Below are 22287 nucleotides of genomic sequence, written 5' to 3'. Positions count from 1 at the left end.
GGGCGGATATGCCTTTGGCCCTCTGCTGACCCAGGACCTTGAGACGTGTGTGTGTGTGTGTGTGTGTGTGTGTGTGTGTGTGTGTGTGTGTGTGTGTGTGTGTGTGTGTGTGTGTGTGTGTGTGTGTGTGTGTGTGTGTGTGTACGTGTGTGTGTGTGTGCGTGTGTGTGAGTGCGTGTGCTTGGGTCTGTCTGTCTGTTTGTCTGTGTATGGAACTACATCCAAACACACATAAATGCATCCGAATATGTATTTACGTGTTTGTATACTGTAACATGTGACTATCTTTATTTGTGTACATCAGTGTGTCCGTGCGTGTGTCTGTGAGTGTGAGTGTGAGTGTGAGTGTGTGTGTGTGTGTGTGTGTGTGTGTGTGTGGGTGTGTGAGTGCGTGTGTATCCGTGCATGTGAGTGTGTGTGCGTGTGCGTGTGCGCGCGCGCGCGAGAGAGAGAGAGAGAGAGAGAGAGAGAGAGAGAGAGAGAGAGAGAGAGAGAGAGAGAGAGAGAGAGAGTGAGCATGTGAGTGAGCACTACTAGACCTCAGTGTTTCAGAACATGTTTCTCTTCAGCCCCGCATGAAAATATTTCATTACTGCAACAAAAGAAGCCCATTAACCAGCACACTATAAGAACACAGTTCAACTCGCTGTCCTCCACACTCTCACTGTTTGTCTGCTTCTCTGGCTGCTCTCCAGCTAATTTGATATAACAATGCTCCACAAAAACCGCCCCAGGACTTTTCTTTTTTTTTTTAGGTGACAGAAAATTATCAATGATGCCACATGCTACAGCTGAATGTCAACACCAACTTGACTTGTTTATGAAATATTAAAGCATTGAATTAGGCCCCCATCCCCCCCATGCAAAAACTTAATGATGATCGGAGTCATTACAACTTCCGCATCCTTTGTTTTGGCTAATGATTCAATTCCTAAACTGCTGTATTACATTTTTTTTGGAGAGACTGAATGTGTTTTTTTATGCCTTTTGTGTGAGCTGGCTGGATTCGTTGTATTCACTGGTACATGTCTTTTTTTGGGGGGGGAAAGGAATATATTCGTTATCGTTAACTGGCATGTCACGAGGCTGTAGAGCTCTCTCATGTACTTAAACCCAAATGGTTTTATTCACAATGCTATTAACAATGTTTGGGGACATGATTGTGTATGGCACACCTTCTGTATGGCTGCAGCTAACTGTAATTCTTCAATGAAATGAAGGAAAATAAGGATTTTCCTGCAGGGCTCCAACAATAGGTGCTGCTGAGCCTCTATTTAAAGTTTATTGTGACTTATTATTATTATTATGTTTGTATGGCACTGGAATAGGAGTGAAATGTCAACAAAATACAATTTAGAAAAATAGCATAACTCACTTTATTAGTTTATTATTTAAAGATTATATATACAGCATGCACGTTGGTTTAGAAATTATGGACGGATGCAGGGACGTGCACAGATTCTAGGTGGTGCTAGAGCACCTGCCCTTTGCCCTCTTGACCAGAAGTGCCCTTTTGAAGTGTGCCCAGTTTACAGCAGGGGTCTTCAACAGGGGGTCCGGGACCCCTAGGGGGTCCTCAGAGTTACTACAGCATCCCTTTTCTGAGGAGAACTTTAGCCAAAAATAGCAGATCTACAAGCCCACAACGCCTCGCGCTGCGAGGCGTTGTGGGCTTGTAGATCGGCTATTTTTGGCAAAGAGGTATAGGTGTGAGGGAAAAAGAGCAAAAAACAAAACAAAAAAGTATAATTTACTTGAGCACCTGCCCCTCAAAATGTCTGTGCACGCCACTGGATGGATGAGGCAGGCAGGCAGACAGACAGACAGACAGACAGACAGACAGACAGACAGACAGACAGACAGACAGACAGGCAGACAGGCAGACAGGCAGACAGACAGACAGACAGACAGACAGACAGACAGATGAAGGTTGTGTTGGGTAATACTCGTTGTACCACACAGGCACGACTTTCTGACATTATCTCTCCTCCTCCATGTCACCAGGGTGTCTCTTCATCAATTATTGAACCGGTACTTCGTGGTAATACATAATTTCTGATCAATTATTCATGATAATGTGTGTGTAGTTTACTTAATTGTGTTATTGACTATCAAAAGTAATTTCCTGAAAATCCTCAAGGACGCAAATTGAATCAGCCCCAGACTGCTGTGTTCTATGAGCTCTGCTGCGGTTAAGTATTCTCAGTATGAACCTCATGGATGAAGAGGCCGTTATATATTATAAAGAGTCCATTCTAAACGAAAGGAAAAGGGAAAAGATATTTATTAGGAATTGAATGAATTGATAAATAAATGTATACCACTGGCTGATAAGCTACAGCATGAGGAGAGCCTTCACACGGTGAAGAAGAATGTATTTCATAAATATAAGTTAGTTCCAACATCAATAAATAGCATGCTTCACGTTTTAATGGGATTTATTAAAGAGGTGAGTGAGTGAGTGAGCGAGCGAGCGAGTGAGTGAGTGAGAGACAGAGGGAGGGAGAAAGAGAGAGAGAGAGAGAGAGAGAGAGAGAGAGAGAGAGAGAGAGAGAGAGAGAGAGAGAGAGAGAGAGAGAGCAGAGCGCTCCTAAAAGTAAATAAATAATAAGAGCCGTGCGATTGCCCTCCTCTGCTCGGCTTTAAGGGAAGTTGATAAATAATGTATTGGAACAGATGGCTGGAGCGAGAGGCAACAGGAGAGGAACATGAGCGACGACATCTTTAATTGTTTTAAAGGACGTGTCGCAGGGTGTCGCCTGTCTGCCAGGCAGCGCCGCAGACAGACGCGCTAATGCCTCGTTTGTACTCCGGGCTGCCTGTCGAGCAAACCGGAAACGGCCGATCGATCTACAAGCTCACAACAAGGCAGTCGAATCGCGGCGGCTTATGAGGTCACAGATCGGGGCATGTTCAGTTCAGTAGATCATAGCGTATAACATTATAGTGAACCAGACTCTGCGATATAGGGGTCACAGGCAGTGTTGCCAGATTCTATGAGAGAAACAAGCAACCAGGTCTAGGGAAAAAACAGCCCAAAAGAAGCGACTATGGGCCACATGTGACACTTTAACATATACATCAGCTATCTGAAAATAGCCGATCTACAAGCTCACAACGCGTCGCGATGTGACATCATGTGAGCTTGTAGATCGGCTATTTTCAAATAAAATCTTGCGGGGGAAATTATAATAAGCAGATCTGGCAACCCACAGGTCACAGGTGAAACATATATACAGGAACTCTGGCACATGTACACATTTACGTAAAAAAAATAATAATGTCTTGATTAATATTAAAGTGCACTTCCACTGTCAAATGAAAAAGGGGTGAAAAATGAGATGATTGTTTGAGAGCCCCATTAGTGACCCTGATGGCACAGAACAGCGATTGCCAGCAGACTGACTCCCATCGAATCCGGAATATTGTACCATCAGCACTATATATACACTTAAAGAGTTTACATGCATTAACAAACAGAATCTTTTGTTGTATTTTAGGGTGGGGGGGGGGGGGTAGGGGGGGAGAAAAAGTTGGCAACAGGATCACGTTCCTTATTTTTTGAAGAATCACATGTGTGTGCTCTTTCTTCATCATGAGAGATAGATAGATAAACCATATGATAGGATTAATTATTCACATTATCAGATCAGGTTTGACGTCTTTTTGTTCCACACACACACACACACACACACACACACACACACACACACACACACACACACACACACACACACACGTTTGTATTACTATACTTGTGAGGACAACACTTTAGGACAGCCATTTTATGAATGCCATTTAAAAAGATATATATATTTTACCATTTTTAACCGTAAGCCTAAAGCCGAAAAACAGCAGATCTACAAGCCCACAACGCGTCGCGCTGCGACGCGTTGTGAACTTATAGATCGGCTCTTTTTCGGTGCATGACACTGGCGCGCAACTAAGTATAAATCATGTTTAACTCTAATTCCAATCCCTAAACCTAACCTCTAAGACACCTAAATGTCTATCCTAACCTGAATGTTTTTCTAATTGTAAACGTATCTCTAAAAATGTTTTTTTAACTATAAAACAACCATTTGTCTTGTGAGGACCAGGAAAACGGTCCTCACAATGTATGTTTCTTCAAATTCTACTATACTTGGTCCTCGCAAGTATAGTTATACAAACACAAGCACGCACGCGCACGCGCGCACGCACGCGCACGCACGCACGCACGCACGCACGCACGCACGTATTTATATTTTCATCCAACAAACAAAGTGTCCAAGAGTCCATGAAGAAAACGACGATCGGCGTCAAAACCACACTTGTGCTTTTTTTTTTTTACGGGGTGACAAACACGGTCACCCCGTCTTCAGCAAAGTCTCACAAAGCATTTTAATTCACACGGTCATTATAGAAAAAGGGTAATATTTGTGTCCGTGTACACGCCACGACACGAGCGTCAAATCCACGTCTGTCTGTTTTCCCTCGCTGTTTCTGAGTCAGTTATTGTTGTGCTTTTATTTCTTTACAAGGAGGAGCAGGACGGGGATGAAGAGCAGGCACACCACCATCACACCATCCGTTTAAACCGCCGTTTCTCAACGTTGTGTCCGGGGGACAGTCAGGGACCACCAGTGGGGGGGAGGGGGTCTGCAACTCTGAGAGGGGGCCACAAATGGAACCAGGTCCATTTTGGTTCCATGTGTACCCTCTCTCAGAGTTAAAGGGGAATTTTGCACCACGTTTTTTTTTTCTTCTTCCTTTTCTATGATATCCAAGGATGAATGGTACAGTAGAAAAATGTCATAACTCTCATAAATCTCGTCTAGCGAGACTTCCGGTGGGGCGCATTCAAGACAATCACGTTGCATAGTGTTCTGTCACTATGAACGAAACAAAAAAAAGCTATTAAAATACAGGATCTAGCGCAAGGCCCATAGGCGCACGTTTTTAGCTGTGGCGGACCCGGGATGGAGTTATGACATTTTTATACCGTACCATTCATATCATAACATCATAGAAAAGGTAAGGAAACCGTGGGGCAAAATTCACCTTTAAATAAACACAGAAGATTTTTACAGATTGCGGTCCCAGAGAAGAAAAGAAAAATCACATCAAACGTCCGTACCGTTGGCCTGCGTATCAAACAGGGGCGTTCTTGAAATAAATAAAAAAAGATTGAGAATCACAGATTTTTAAGCTATTACATCCAACTCAGTCCATTCACTTCTTCTCCTGGGGGTCCTTGGGACAGTGAGGGTGTTTGTCGGGACCACTCCCATGATGCAGGGCGGAGGAAGAAGCCTTATTGGTGGCCGGGCTGGGACTGGCGCCGTCCCCCCCTCCTGCTCCCACCGCTCTCCCCACCGCGACGGCCCCGGACAGCTCCATGGCGACGGGACCCCCCTGCTGCTGCACCGCCGCGGGCCGGGCCACTCCAGGTGGTCCGGTGATGCCGACACCGCCGCAACCGACGCCCACCAAGGGTCCTCCTCCTACGACGACTCCGCCCGGCGCTCCGCCCAGGAGGTTGGCGGACTGCAGCACGGCCTCAGAGTGCTCGCGCGCCTTCATGCGCAGCGCGGCCACGCTGGCCGTGCGGTTGCCCTGGCAGCCGTAGGGGGGCAGGAAGGACAGACCCATGGGGTCCGGGACGCAGCAGGAGCACAGGCCACCGCCTGGCCGGGGGGAGAAAAAACGAAGACATAAAGAGAGAGCTGCGGGAATCGAACCGGCCTATAGTCAAAACGCCCTCGCTCCACAGTACCTCTCAAGCCTACTCCATAAACCGAGCCGGTCACGGACCCTGCGGTCCACAGACTTGGACCTCCTGGCTGTCCCCAAAACAAACATGCAAACTTTCGGGGACAGAGCCTTCAGTGTGGCAGCCCCCACTCTGTGGAACTCCATCCCAATAGGGATTCGCCATGCTCCAACACTGGACTCTTTTAAAGCTGCCTTGAAAAGACACCTATTCTCTCAGGCTTATGGCATATACTGTAGTTGTTTGTTGTTTGTTTGTTCATTTGTCTGTTGGTTGTTCATTGTTCTGATGTAAAGCGTCCTTGGGTTTATGAAAGGCGCTATATAAATTCAAGCTATTATTATTATTATTATAACCGTCACCACTACTGTCCTCCTCCACAGTGTATTTGTTTTTGTACTTTCAATCGTCTTTTTTTGTCGTCTTTGTCAGGTGGAAACTAGCCTGGCATGGCCAGACTAATATCACTGCGTAGATATTAGTCTGGAATCTCTGTGTGGAACCTGCATTTCCGAGGGGCAAATTTAAAAGAAATGCCCCTGGTGATAAAACCCGCCCCATATTTGCATACTGGCCCCGATTGGTCCCTCACAACTTTCGGAGCGAGAGAAATCCAATTTCTATTGAGAGGGGCCAGACCTAATCTGCAGAGAGCAATTTTTTTTTTTGCAATGTCAGATTGGTCTGGAACCAGGCTAGGTGTAAACCTCAAATGTTCAAAACTGTTACTTTTCGGGATTCAAATTCCAAAAGCTTCAAAAGTAGCAGATCTACAAGCTCGAAACGCGACGCGTTTCGAGCTTGTAGATCTGCTACTTTTCACGCTTTTGAGTGACGCTGTAGTATGATCAAGTAGGGTGTAATTAATTTATGAAAATACACAAAAAGTTAGAATATGGTTTCTGCCCCGACAGTAACGATATTGTGTTTGTTTTTTTCTCTGTGTCACAAGTAAGTGTTTCCTATGGAGGAGATTTTTTTTTCTTTCTTTTTAAATTATTATTATAAAGTATTTATATTTTGACTATTTCTCTCATAATGTGTTTCCTTTGCTTCATGTTTTGTGTAAAGCACTTTGAATTGAAATGTGTCTCTTCAAATAAATCAGCCTTGCCACGCCTACTTAAACTTATACTTATAGTAAACTTGACCTGAGTCGGCTCTGTACTGGGTCTGCCCTTTCTTCCCTCTACACCAAATGTCTGGCGAAAATAGCCGATCTACAAGCTCACAATGCGTCGCAACTCGTGACGCGATGCATTGCGAACTTGTAGATCGGCTTTTTTTTTTGGCCGAATCTTCCGCCCAGAATAGAGATACTAGGGGTTGAAGTAACGAAGGTCATCATGCTTGCTTTTACCTTTGAGCGTGGCGACCTGGGACAAGGCCTGGGCGTAGGTGGCAGAGTTCAGCAGAGTTCCTGGGATACAGGACGGGAAGAACGGACCTCCAGGACCCACCGTCCTGTTCATACTGAGAGAGAATCACATACATGAGGTTTTCATTCATTATATACTGTACATATAACTTTGTATTCCTTTTGTTAATTCAACCACTTTATACTTCATACAATGAATAGAGAAAATAGAATATCTACAAGATGAATATTTTTGAAAATAGAATTGAAATAGATCAGTGTCTTATATTGCAGTCAGATGTACTCTCATTTAATCAGACAAGGAGTTTACTGTGTTTATTGTAAACACACACTCACTCACTCTCACACTCTCACACTACACACACACACACACACACACACACACACACACACACACACACACACACACACACACACACACACACACACACACACACACACACACACACCCACCCCCACAACAGCAGCAGTCTCTGAGTAGATATAGAGGATTTGGGGGATAAAGTGCCTTGCTCAAGCACATCAAATCAAATGCTATAGTTGTTGATGGTGAATAAATCACCACACAGACATTACCCACCAGTCTGCTTAGTTTTGAACCGGAAAGCTTCCAGTCGCAGTAACAACACAAGTAATACAAATTAGCTTCTTCTTTTTTACCTAGGAGGTGAGCCGTCTACAAGAGAAGTGTGTGTGTGTGTGTGTGTGTGTGTGTGTGTGTGTGTGTGTGTGTGTGTGTGTGTGTGTGTGTGTGTGTGTGTGTGTGTGTGTGTGTGTGTGTGTGTGTGTGTGTGTGTGTGCGTGCGACTAATCTTGCAAACCACTACATCAATCAGCACCAAGCACAGGACATTTTTCACATAATTTGCCAATATTTTGTGTGTGTCAATATTATATCCACATAATTCATAATAATCTCAGATTCACCGTCCCTCCATAGTTTCATTTGGCCAAGAGTGACATCATCAATATGACATCATCAATATCTATGACATCATCAGAATGATGTCATTGAGCCCCACCGTTATTAGCCCCTGTGTCTGGTTTATCTCACTTCTTTAGAAAACAACTTAATCCATTAAGACCGGGACCACCGTCATTTTAAGATGTCTTTGGCTATTCAAAAATAGCAGATCTACAAGCTCATAGCGCGGCACAGAGTGCCGCGCTATGAGCTTGTAGATCTGCAAGATATATTTAAAAAAAAATGTGAACATCTTTTTCAAATGTTTTAATATATCTTTTCAAGCGAACATTTGTAACTCAAATCTTTGCTCCTAGACGTCCCTGGAAGAAAATATTTTACAAATGTTCGCTTAAAAAAATCTATATTCAAAGATTTGATGAGCTTGTATATCTGCTATTTTTGAACAGCCAACGTATAAAATAATGGTTTTAGCTAAAACCAAAAAATGACACAGATGCGTTCCCGGAGCGTGGCGTGTGTGTGTGTGTGTGTGTGTGTGTGTGTGTGCGTGTCTTCTCACCTCTGCTGCATGCTGTCCAGAGGGTCTTTGTGTTTCCGGCTGGGGTCCACAGGGGACTGGGCGTTGAGTCCGCGGCTGGCAGGGGCCCCCCCCTCACTCATCTGTTCCTTCGCTCCATCAGCATCCCCGCTGCCGCGCTCCGTCTTCCTCCACTTAGCTCTGCGGTTCTGGAACCACACCTGCCATTAAAAAAAAACACATGAATAAATAAATACAAATACCGTAAAGTAAAAAGAAAAGGAACCTGATTCAATTATGTCCGGAAGGGTTCCTAAAGTAAAGTAAATTACATTCCGTTATATTCTCTTGACCACAAAATGTGCTGATCTAATTAGGACGCTAATTCATTTCTCTATTCTGAAATGTTTTGTCCCGTCTCGGTCGAGTTTGTCTTCTTTATTTCCTATAACCGTTTAAATGATAAGCTCTTTTTTTTGTGCTAATACATGAGGGGTGCTGATAAATGCTTATAATTACTGCATAAGAAATAAACGGGACATCTTTCCACACGACAAGCTATTACTGTATCTTTATGTCATCAGAAAAACTGTCAAAAAACTGTCATGTTTCCACGACAAACGACAACACATAAAATCCTCAGTTGATTAGTTATCCAATTGTAACTCTGAAGAATGTACAAATGTACAGCAAATGGACCAATTTGGTCCATTTGCTGTACATTTGTACATTTGTACATTCTCAGAGTTAAGAGAACTAATTATTTTTTTAACAGAGTATGTTGAGATGTTTAACCCATTAAGACCTGGAACGCATCTGTGTCACGTTTTGATTTGAGCTAAAAAGCATTATTTTACACTTTGGCTATTCAAAAATAGCAGATATACAAGCTAGATCTGCTATTTTTGAAAAATCGTGAAAATGTGTGCAAATCTTTGAATATATATATTCTTTTAAAGCAAACATTTTTAACTGAAATCTTTGCTTCTGGGGGTCCCTGGAACTAAATATTTTGAGAGGGGGGTCCGCAGCCAAAAGCATATAATTTTGGGGGTCCTTGACATGAAAAAGTTTGAGCACCACTGATATAGAAACATACGTTTTTTTCAGTATACTGTTGGGAATTAGAAGACATTTGTAGAATCGGCTTCAGGTCTTAACGGGTTTAATGTCTGCCTCAGTAACTTTCCACACAGCCCGGGCTGTATGACTTCTCCAGACACACAGAACTTGTCGTCCGTGTACCAGCATGAGAACATATATATATACAGCCCAAGTTCTTGTATCTTAATTGAATGAAGGTCATTGCCTATAACAACATTTAATTGAGCAATTTTTCATTATCATATTTTAATGACTTCCCACTGACAGTCTGCGCTGCCCGAGAGAGAGCGAGCTATGATGAAGTCGTTTATTTCCCTATTTAGTGATTGTTTGACAACATCAGATTCGATTAAGAGCGCGCTCGTGCACGCATTAATCATGACGGTGTGTGTGTGTGTGTGTGTGTGTGTGTGTGTGTGTGTGTGTGTGTGTGTGTGTGTGTGTGTGTGTGTGTGTGTGTGTGTGTGTGTGTGTGTGTGTGTGTGTGTGTGTGTGAGAATGGGAGCAGGGGTTCGAATCAGACCGTGGCGCTCTGTGCTGCTTTGCATGGGATGGGGAGAGAGACGATGGAAGAAGGGGAGACACCCTCCCATTGTATAGACACCCTGCCATTGTACGCGAGGTGTATAAAATGATGTCAACAGGCAAACAAAACACTGTGTGCATTCACTGGGCATAAAGGACCAGGGACGACAGGACAACAATACAACCAATGGACTTATCTCACCCCTGCACCTTCCAGCTAGAAGTCGCGCCCTCCGCCTCTGAATGGGTTATAATTGCTCCATTAATCTCAATTTGCCTGGGTTGCTCTTAATGCGGGGGAGGCCCCCATTGACACTTTACAAAAGGGGGGGGGCGGGTGTGGGGGGGGGAGGCAACAACACTACAACAGAAAGGGAAATTTATTTTCTAATAATAATGTAAGTTTAATATCCCCCTGCATACGGGGCCGGTTGTGGATTCATGTTCAGATTTAATAATAGGAATGTGGTAATCGGATTAAGGAGGGGAATAATTTGTTTACAATCCCTAATTTACAGCGCCCGGATTCCATTATCAGCCCTCGCCATTGGGTTTAAGCGATAGTAAGATGACCCTGGGGAACAAAAGGCAAAACTATTATATTTCCCACAATTAGATCTTGCGCTCCGGCTCTGCAACAAAAAAAACCAAAAGCAAATCTGGGAATGCAGGGAGGAAATTACATCCAGGACACATAACTTAATTACATCTTGTGTGTGTGGACCCAAGTTTATAACGGCGCATATGTGCAGGCTGCTAGCGCACACGCACGGCGGTGATGTGCACGACGGAGCAGGAATATAAATTGGCGAATTTGGAGGTGTGCGCGCGGCCGGGTGCGTGGCCGCGTATACGCACGTGCACGTTTTTTGAAGGCTTGCTTTTATGTTTTTGCCCCTTTTAGTGTACAAAATGGGACGAAAAATAGACCCAAATGGACCCGGGGTCTATTTTTTTGGAACCACATTTTGGTTCCATTGCTATGAAAAGGATAAATGAACACCCGGTATTTTCAGAGTAGGCTATATAGCCTACAAACGGGATGATGTATTCGTACCTTTGAGACGCGCGGACAAATTAGCGAAGAACATTATCGCTGTTTAATTATGAATGACCGATTAATCAAGCTAATCTAATATTCACCATTATGTTGATGTTATTAGAGTGCATCGCAGGAATGACAGAGTGCCTTAATTTACCCTCTCTCTCTCTCTGGTCAAAAAAAAAAGAGAAGAAACGTGTGTCGGGAACACTTTGTGGCGTGCGTGCCAAGTGCGCATGCATGCACGCACACACACGCACGCAAGCACACACACACAGGCACACGCACATGCATGCACACACGAACATGCACACGCACACACACACACACGCACACGCACGCACACGCACGCACGCACCTGCACGCGGGCCTCCGTCAGGTTGATCTTCATGGCCAGCTCCTCGCGCGTGAACACGTCAGGATAGTGTGTCTGAGCAAACACGGCCTCCAGCGCCTCCAACTGCATGGGGGGGGGAAACACACAGCAATTATAGTACTAATACTTTAACTTTACATTATTGTATAGGCTTATTTGTTTGTAGGCCTATCTCTATCTGTCTGTCTATCTGTCTATCTGTCTGTCTGTCTGTCTGTCTGTCTGTCTGTCTGTCTGTCTGTCTGTCTGTCTGTCTGTCTGTCTGTCTGTCTGTCTGTCTATCTGTCTATCTGTCTATCTGTCTATCTATCTATCTGTCAATCTATCTATCTATCTATCTATCTGTCAATCTATCTATCTATCTATCTATCTATATCTCTATCTATCTATCTATCTAATCATTGTATATCAGTAGGCCCATTAAGATTAATGGACATTATTGAGAGAAAAACCTGCACTCATTTGTTTTTTCTTTCTAAGAGAACAGTCAAAACCCAGAAGAAAGATTATATTATCATTGCCTTGTGATCACTTTGATCTTCAACACATTGGACACTGTGTGTTATAATAGGCCTAATCTATAAGAATAGGCTGTTAGTTAGTTTGTAAAAGGAACCTTATTTATACAGTGATTTCAAGGAGCTATAAGAACACAACAATTATAGCAATAATTCACTGTCAATGTATAAAACGTCAGCTATAATGTGGTTCCATTCCATACACACAGTCAAATCCTCAATGTTCATTTAACTCAGAGTGTGTATGAAACCATTTGGTTGATTATATTTGTACTCAGGGTTCAAATTGGATACATTTAGGACTGAGTATTTTACCATGCAGTCTGCCTGGCATTGAACTCATTCAGAATTTACTTGAGTAAAAGTACAAAAGTATTGGCATCAAAATGTTCTTAAAGTGGCCTACCAAATGTAGAATGTAGCTACTCATTATGCAGAATGTCCCCATTTCGCATGTTTCCAAATGTATAATTTATTTTTTTCTACAAATAAGCTCACAATGCATGGCATGTGATGCATTGTGAGCTTGTAGATCTGCTATTTTCAAATGGCCGAAATAGGGCTGAAGTGGGTAATAATGCATGTCTTGTAAGCCTAATAATAATCAGAATCTGACAGGTAGGACCTATTACTTATTTACTTAAATTATACACGTGCCCTTTGGTTTTTGAGACGGTGGGGATTTCTTTTAAGTTTTAGTTGTTCCAAAAAAAAAAAGTGTTTTTGATTGATTGATTGGTTATAAGATGATTATATGATTATAAGATGTTTGTACCTGTTGCAGTGTAAATGTTGTTCTGTTTCTGCGCTGTTTTCTTCGCAGAAATCCGTCATCAAAGTCAGCTGGGGCGTGGTTAGCGAAGCCGCTGGAATTCACTGTGAAAGTTCAGAGAAAAATCATGAGCCTGAGTGGTTCCCAAACAGTGGGTCGGGACCCATTTGTGGGTCACGGGTAGGCTAAATATGCCCTTTATTTATTTCATTTCCTAATTCTTAAAAAAAAAAAAAATGAATATTTTGTCCCCATGAATTTAAAACAAATTCTGACATTTTTCAAAATTATGTCATAAATAAATGCCAAAAATCTATGAAATTTTATAAATTCGAAAACAAATGTTAAAGAGGTAGTGAAAATACCATCTACAAGCTCACAATGCGTTGCAATGCCACATGTTGTGAGCTTGTAGATCTGCTATTTTCACTAGTTTCGGTCACGGGGAGACATTCAATTTCTCCTTTGGGTCTTGAGCTAAAGTTTCGGGAATCAGTGATGCCTGAGTGAGACTTACACATATATAGGTTATTTAGACTGCCATGTTTACCATTATCCTGCTCCTTTGTAACATAAATAAGTATATAGGCTACATAAATAGTAAAACACATAAATGACAAGCATTTTTAGTATTTTGTAATAAAGCATGAGACGTTGATATGAGAGAACCGTGACCGTTTAAACTAACATCTGTGCCCTGCCGCCTCCGGCCACACACACACACACACACACACACACACACACACACACACACACACACACACACACACACACACACACACACACACACACACACACACACACACACACACACACACACACACACGATTGACACACCATGTGCCATTTATAAAGTTATTGTAATCAGCATGATTAACTACACGTTTGGACTGCATGGGACGCAATACTCTCTCAATACACAAATCTCTCGCTCTCTCACGCACACACACACACACACACACACACACACACACACACACACACACACACACACACACACACACACACACACACACACACACACACACACACACACACACACACACACACACACACACACACACACACACACACACACACACACACAGAGGTATAATGTTTAACAGCTTAAACTAAACTTTATAGATCATCAGACTTCATATATGTTGTGGAAACGAGCATCAAAATAAATACATAAATCAATAACCAGTGGCTCCTCTCATTCCGCTCCTACACGGCAGCAATCACAGACAGACAGACAGACAGACAGACAGACAGACAGACAGACAGACAGACAGACAGACTCAGACAGACAGACAGACAGACAGACAGACAGACAGACAGACAGACAGACAGACAGACAGACAGACAGACAATATTCAAAAAGAAAAACAACGCAAATGTTTTTTTTTAATAATAATTCTTACGTGTGTTGGAGCGACAGCACTCTGCATCCAGCTGAGGCGGGCAGTGGAAGTAGAACATAGTGTCACTGAGTTATGTCTGATGGAAAAGAACGAGAGAAAACACAGGAAAAAGTTTAAAAATCCACCTTCTATGAAGAGAAAATACAATAAATGCAGCATTTACTGTAAAGTGTGGAACATAAATTAAATAACCGATCTGTCTAGACAGCGCAGAGAGCTGATAGATCGCTGTATTGATCTATAATAGCCTACAGTACATCGTCGCTTGCCGATAAATATAAGAGCTGATCTGGCGACGTCAGTTGTCATAAAGTAGCACATAGAAGAAGTAGAAAGTATCCATTATGCACAATGTCCTGCATCTCACAAGTTTTCAAATGGATACAATGTATGCAAATCTTGTTTCAAAACGCATCGCATCAATGCATTGTGAGCTTGTAGATGGGCTATTTTCAAATGTCCGAAATGTATATATAGAGCTGAAGTGGTTAATGTATGTTTTGTAATAATAATCTAAATAAAAAGTAACTATTAAGATGAGTTATCAGTCTATCAGCCTAACATCTTACCTGTGCTGCTGCGGAGGAGATGAGAGGATGCTGAGAGAGGAGAGGACCAGGGTACCACTCTGTCTGCAGGGAGCTGACACTATACTGTCTGGGAGGGTCCATGTGTCTCTCTACCTCTCTCTCTCTCTCTCTCTCTCTGGGAGGGTCCACATTAAGTCTCTCTCTCTCTCTCTCTCTCTCTCTCTCTCTCTCTCTCTCTCTCTCTCTCTCTCTCTGCCTCTTTCTATCCACCTCTCCCTCCCTCTCTACCTAGTACCCCCCCCCCCCCCCCCTCTCTCTCTCTCTCTCTGGGAGAGTCCAGATGTCTCTCTCTCTATAACTGTCTCCACAGAGTGTTCAGGCTTTCAGCTCGTGCCGCAGAATCTCACGCCTAATTGGTCCTAATCGGATTATCGGTGGCTTTGTCTCCCCTCACCCACACCCACTGTGTGTGTGTGTGTGTGTGTGTGTGTGTGTGTGTGTGTGTGTGTGTGTGTGTGTGTGTGTGTGTGTGTGTGTGTGTGTGTGTGTGTGTGTGTGTGTGTGTGTGTGTGTGAGAGAGAGAGAGAGAGAGAGAGAGAGAGAGAGAGAGAGAGAGAGAGAGAGAGTGAGAGAAAGAAAGAGAGGGGGTCATAGGCATATATTGCATGGCAGGTTGGCAGCCCTTGTGAACTTGTAGATCGGTTATAATATAGATATGTGCTGACAGGAGGCATGACGCACGCACGCACGCACACACACACACACACACACACACACACACACACACACACACACACACACACACACACACACACACACACACACACACACACACACACACACACACACACACACACACACACACACACACACACACACACACACACACACACACACAGGGGTGTCTAGACTCAAATATCAGAGATTAAAGTAAATTATCAACGCCCCGGCCGTCGTTATTATTATTATTTGATTTCAATTTTCTCCCAATAAACGCTCCTCTCCGGCCGAGCGGGAGGAGGTCATAATAACAACTTTATTTTCAGCGGTGCATAAATTAATTACGGCGCATTTAATAACCAAAATATCATTATATTCCCCCCTTTAATAACATAAACGCCGCTCGCCAGGGAGGGGAGCCCCCTTAATAGCGGAGGGGCCCCCGTAACTGGCCATTATCCACCTTGTAATGATATTACAGAACCAATTAGAGACATTATGAGAGCTTTCTGCACTTGATGTGGTTTAAGCCACTTGATCCGGGAACGCACACGTGTAATTTATTTTAGATCTCTTTTGGCTATTCAAAAATAGCAGATCTACAAGCTCATGAGCTTGTAGATCTGCTATTTTTTTGGGGTGGAAAAATCGTGAAAATATGTGCAATTGATTGATTGTTTCATTGACTTTATTAGAAGTTTGCAGAAAAATAGGTACGGTTCAATACAAGGTCAGCTAATAGGAATTTAAAAACCCAAGAAGCATTGGCTTGTTTCCATTGGGGTCATTTGTACTCAATTCATAGTGAATCTCTTGAACCCTTGCAAATATATATATATATTTTTTTAAAGCAAACATTTGTAACTCAAATCTTTGCTTCTGTGGGTCCCTGGAAGAAAATATTATATATTAAGAAACTACATATTCAAAGATTTGGACACATTTTCACGATTTTTCTAAAACAGCAGATCTACAAGCTCTATGCTATGAGCTTGTATATCTGCTATTTTTTGAATAGCAAAAAGACATCTAAAATCACACAGATGCGTTCCAGGTCTTGATGGATTAAGGCCCAAAACACACGCTTTTTCTTTTTACATTTCAGCTGCTTCTCAGGGCCTCATTCTAAGTCTCTGCACCTCTGAGACCCTGTGTGTGTGTGTGTGTGTGTGTGTGTGTGTGTGTGTGTGTGTGTGTGTGTGTGTGTGTGTGTGTACGTACGTATGTAAATGTGTGTGTGTGTGTGTGTGTGTGTGTGTGCGTGTGCTTGCGTGCGCACGCGCGTCCGTCCCGTGTGCGCTTTAAAACTAATTGAAAGGGTCCCGCGGCTCGTCATTCCGCGCGAGGAAGTCAAATAAATCGGCGGACCCCCCGCTGCGAACAAAATCAAAATTCCGGCCTCAGCGAGTAGTTCCGCGGACCCCCGAACACCGAACACACCTAACGAGCAATTAGACCGACCTCCTCATCACAGTCAATCTAAAACCCAAACCCTCCATTTTATTAATATATGAAAGACAAGAACTAAATGAAAAAATGAAGGAGAGAAAAAAAAGAAAGTGTGTTGTGGGAATAGACCTGAGTCTGGAATAACAATCACTGGTGATGAGGAAATGTTTTTGGCACTATTGCAGAACTAATACCTCCACACAGGGGTGTTTACCTACAGTGTGAGCTTGTAGATCTGCTATTTTCGACAAGCCACTATTTTTTAAAGCAGAATATATAAAGTGAGAAAAGCCTGCAGTAGACTACACTACTTAATTACCAGATATAATAGTTTAATTATTAGTTATTATAGCATTTTAAAAATAAAAAAAACTATAAAAAGTAATTAAAATCTAATGTTTGAATAAGTCAAAAATCAAACATGTGCTTCTTAGCCATTAAGGCAAAAAGCTTATAAAGCACATATTTGCGAGATAAATACAGACAGGAGAAAATCCAAGCAAACAAATGATTTATGGATTTATTATATTTAAAATGCAATATATAATCCCACTAAATTCTTAAAGAAACAGACATGTATAGTCCCCCCCCTCCTGCCCCAGTTCTCACAAATTCGGTAAAAAAAAAAGAAAAAAAGTCCAACACAGCCAGACACCTAGAACAGGGGTCTTCAACGTTTTTCAGGCTAAGGACCCCCTATAGCTGAGATAGAGATGAAGCAGGTACTCCCTCTATATTATATAAAATTGTGTTGTACATTAAACTCTTTTAAAAAAAAAACTTGGTCTGCTCTTTTGACATAAAATATCGACAAGCTCTCAACGCCTCGCGCTGCGAGGCGTTGAGAGCTTGTCGATCTGCTAATTTTGGCTAAAGTTCTCCTCGGAAAAGTGATGCTATAGAGGTTAGAAAGTATCATATCACACAAAGATTTGACGGCCCCCCTGTAGTAACTCTGAGGACCCTCTAGGGGTCCCGGACCCCCTGTTGAAGACCCTTGACCTACAGTATGACTTCTGGACAAGGAGCATGATCAAGTTTGGACCCGAGTTCAAATCCACTTCCACCATGTCTCTCATATCTCCCCTCTCTCTGGGCCCTATAGGTTTTTCTATAACTCTTATATTTAAAATAAAGTGTAAAATGCCAAATAAAGATAATAAAGATCACAAAGTCAAGGTAGAGGTAGATCTTTTATTTCTAACTGTAGCTTTTATAGAAAACCTGTCATAGAAAAAGGCTCATAGACCTTCTCATTTAATTGACAGTGACAGGGATATTACTGCAGTTTGCAGTATTCACAAATTACAAAAGCAGTGAGGTTGCATCAACGTTCAATGCAAATATATGACACACAAATCAACAATCATTACTCAAGAAAAAGTTGCAACAGTTCAGTCCAGGTGCATTCAGCCAATCAGCCATGAGGAAATACAAACAAAAATGAATACAATGTATTCAATAAACCAAAAAGCACCCTGTGCTCCCCGAAACATTTACAAGTGAAACACTGTTTAGGTGAGTAATCGATAGAAAAAAATGTGTGGGTGAACTATGCCTTTAGTTAGATCTGTTGTTGTTCAGAGAATGTAACATGTAATTCAGTGATAACCAGAGATATGATTATGAGGAGAGTTTATAGACTAGAAAATAACATACAAAATTAAAAACAGAATGACCAACGGACATAATCTTTGTCAACTAATAATGGCTGAATTTATACTTTGTCAAGTGTCACTCCCTGAAAATCACTTCTGTATCCCGGGGAGAGACGAGGTCTAACGATGTATGTATGAATTGGTGCTTTAGATGCTAAAGAAAGAAAGGCCAACAGACAGAAGCACCATGTGGCCTACAGGCTGAACACTATGAATCACCATGTGGCCTACAGGCTGAACACTATGAATCACCATGTGGCCTACACCCATTACACTTACTGATCCCTCTCTCCTCCACGCAGCGGTTAAGACTCACCAGTCCGTCTCTAAACGCTTCGTTCAATAGAGAAAGAGGACAATCTCCAAGCTAGCGTTGCCTTGTGTAAAAAACAAAAAACAAAAAACAAAACGGCATTGCACAGTGTAAAATTAGCAAATTGAAAATTCTATAAAATATGACTCATTTAAAACAGGGGGTTTCAACTGCTGGGTTGGTATATGGACAAAGATTAGAGTTTTTCACAGTGTCTCTCTATTCTTGGCTAGTGAGGGACAGAGTCTTATATGACATTTTCTGGCTCCAACCTGGCCCTGTAAAAACCAACCTACGGATGATTTGGAATTAGTTTTGGTGAACTCAGAGATAACAAGATAACAATAAGAACAAGTATGCAAAGTAACGCTTGGGCCGCCAATAGTTCCAAACATTACTGTAATTCCAAACATTGAATCCTATTAATTGGTGTTGATGAACCACACACACACACGATACATGAACCACGTGATCTGTACTGTGACCGCTCAATGACAAAACTCTTTCCATCTCAATGGATCTGGTCAGAGAAAAGATGACCAGCATACAAAAAAAGAAGGAAAAAAAACACATTTTCCGGTTTACCCGAAACCAAACAAGTTCTCTGCAGACAAAATAGTTTTATATTCGATGCAGCACCAATTTGAGTGCTGAACGTTAAGACCCCCACCGCACGAAGGTGCTGGAATGGTGATATATGGTCATATATAATGGTGATATATAGACACCTGGATCGCCACCGTTTGTTTTCATCACCCACAGACATGCTCAGATTTTGCCATTTCCGGCGACAGACAACGTGTACAAGTTAGTATTTGTAGTCCCTCATTGAGGGATCATAGATAGAGGCTTGTACACGCTAAAGCTCCTCAGACTATCTTTCTTCAGAACTGTCCATGGTATGTTGCTGTCAGACTGTAGAAATTAAACATTATACATCACTAAATGCACCTTGAGTTTCTTACCAAATCACACACGACGTTCTTCTTGGTGTTTCTGCAGTGATCTTCGGGCTAGTTTGAAAAACGTTGGATCTGCAAGAAATGCTTCAGCAAGACAATGCATTCGTTTGTTTTCTCCACAACAACATTTTTTTCGGTTTCTCCACAATAACAAACCCACTTAAACCATATTATATACTTAGTTAGACTGGGGTTCCCCAGGAACAATAATACTAAGTCCGCTAGTTCTTTTTACACCGAATCCTCTTTGCGTAAAATAGCTGATCTACAAGCTCGCAACGCATCCTGGCGCTTTATGAGCTTGTGGATTTTGCTATTTTCCTTGAACAGAGACGCTAGGTTTCACGTGGTTAAGACCTCACCGAACTTAAGTTTCAGCAAGAAGTACACTTTAAAGGAGAATTCCAGACTAGCCTTTTCCGTACCTTTATACATTATTATTATATCCAGTGAAATAGCAGATCTACAAGCTCATTGCGCGGCACCGTGTGCCGCGCAATGAGCTTGTATATCTGCTACTATATCTGCTATCTAGTACAGTAGAAAATGTTCATAACTCCATCCCAGTCCACCGCAGCTAAAAACGTGAGCGGATGATCTGTGCGCTAAATCGTTTTTTTTTTTTATTAAATGTTTAAATATCTGACGTTCATATTGACAGAAAACCCTCCACAGTGTTTGTGTTGGATGCGCCCCTCCCTCCAGAAGTCTCGCAAGACGGGATTTCATCCCTGTGACTTCATCCGCTTGTAAACACGGCCCATTTGGGACAAAAACACTGCAAGTCAATGCATTGTCCCCAAATGTTTGCAAAACCAACGTGTGTGTGTGTGTGTGTGTGTGTGTGTGTTAGCGAAAGAAGCAGCCAGCGGAACCAGTGTTTGAGTGACGGGTGCATCATGTATGTAACACTGTATGTATGTGTTTTTGAACATATGACAAAGAAAGTATTTGGAGAAAACAAGCAAAAGAGTGAGTATACTGTATGAGAGAGAGAATGAAATAAAGAACACTAAATAAAGAACATTGAATTGTGGCCATTATGAACGTCAGATATCACCAAAATGTAATAATACGCGATTTAGGGCACGGACCGTCCGCTCGGGTTTAAATCTGCGGTGGACTCGGGATGGAGTTATGAAAATGTTCTACGGTACCACTCATCCTATGGGACATAATAACGTCATAGAAAAGGTAAGAAAAAAAAGGCTAGTCCGGAATTCTCCTTTAAACCATATATACATAGTTGACTGGGGTTCGCCAGGAACAATACCAAGTCCGCTAGTTATTTTACACCAAATCTCTTTGCCAAAAACACGCATCCCGGCGCGCTACGAGCTTGTGGATCCGCTATTTTCCTTGAATTGTGCAGCCCCCAGAATAGGGACGCTATAGGTTTCATGTGGTTAAGACCCTCACCGAACTTAAAGTTTCAGCAAGAAGTAAACTTTAACCAATTCAATCCGGGAACACATCTCTGTCATTTTTAGATCTCTTTGGCTATTCAAAAATAGCAGATCGACAATTTCATAGAGCTAGCACATGAGTTTGCAGATCTGCTATTTTTGAAAATTCGTGAAAAGTTTGAGTTTATATATTTTTTCATTTGTAACTCAAATCTTTACTCCTCGGGGGTGTCTCCCTGGAACAGACTATTTTACAAATGTTCACGATTTTTCAAAAAATAGCAGATCTACAAGCTCATAGCGCGGCACTCGGTGCCGCGCTATGAGCTTGTATATCTGCTATTTTTGAATAGCCAAAGAAATCGGTTAACTCAGCGGTAGCCCTCCTTCAGTCTCCATGTCCCCTCCTGTCCGGCCCCCCGGTGGAAGTCACAGATGCTGCGGAGCAGCTCCCTGAACACGGGGGTCTGCTCGGGGCTCAGGCGGGGGGTGAAGTACCCCAGCACCTCCTGTGTGGAGGCCTGTCCGTCCACGCTGGCCTGGAACGCCACGAAGTTACGCAGGTCCACAAGCAGCTCGTCGTGCTCCGTGGAAGGGGGCGGCGATCCTCTGGCTCCACCCCCACCCCCTTCCTCCTCCCCCCCCTCTGCCACGCCCGCTTCCTCCTCTTGGTTGGAGGAAGCGGGCGTGGCCAGGTGACTGCGCGCTTTCATCTTGGCCAGCAGGGAGGAGGAGGCGAGCGCCGTGGCGGAGATGGACGACGACGACTCCCCGCCGCCGTTCTCGGCCCCTCCCCCGCTGAAGTGAGCCGCCGGCGCCGCCGCCGCCGAGCCCCCCGCAGAGGGCTTCTTGGAGACGGACTTCTTTAGAACGGCGGCGTCCTGGAGAGAGAAGATTTTGGAAGATTTAACACCAGACACCAGAGGAG

The 22287-nt window shown here is 42.9% G+C and overlaps 2 protein-coding genes across 2 annotated transcripts in view; both read right to left on the bottom strand.

Moving 5' to 3' along the window:
* Positions 1 to 5214: 5214 nt before the first annotated feature.
* Positions 5215 to 14379, bottom strand: drgx (dorsal root ganglia homeobox; the record flags this gene model as incomplete). Its single annotated transcript, XM_084076183.1, has 6 exons — positions 5215 to 5669; positions 7116 to 7228; positions 8621 to 8799; positions 11608 to 11709; positions 12919 to 13019; positions 14322 to 14379. 6 exons carry the CDS (start codon positions 14377 to 14379, stop codon positions 5215 to 5217), a joined length of 1008 nt encoding a protein of 335 aa, XP_083932309.1.
* A 7351-nt stretch (positions 14380 to 21730) lies between these two features.
* The window catches only part of ercc6 (excision repair cross-complementation group 6), a gene marked incomplete at its 3' end in the record, with an annotated part of 51299 nt that continues 50742 nt past the window's right edge, over positions 21731 to 22287 (bottom strand). The window contains exon 24 of the mRNA XM_084076964.1: positions 21731 to 22240. Within this exon, the coding sequence (XP_083933090.1) occupies positions 21731 to 22240 (510 nt within the window). The remainder of the gene's footprint in view (positions 22241 to 22287) is intronic.

The sequence above is a fragment of the Gymnoscopelus microlampas genome, assembly GCF_963454915.1.
Source record: "Gymnoscopelus microlampas genome assembly, chromosome: 13".
NCBI classification, from domain to species: domain Eukaryota; kingdom Metazoa; phylum Chordata; class Actinopteri; order Myctophiformes; family Myctophidae; genus Gymnoscopelus; species Gymnoscopelus microlampas.
The sequence above is the reverse complement of the archived record's forward strand: the minus strand, read 5'-3'. Positions and strand labels throughout refer to the sequence as shown.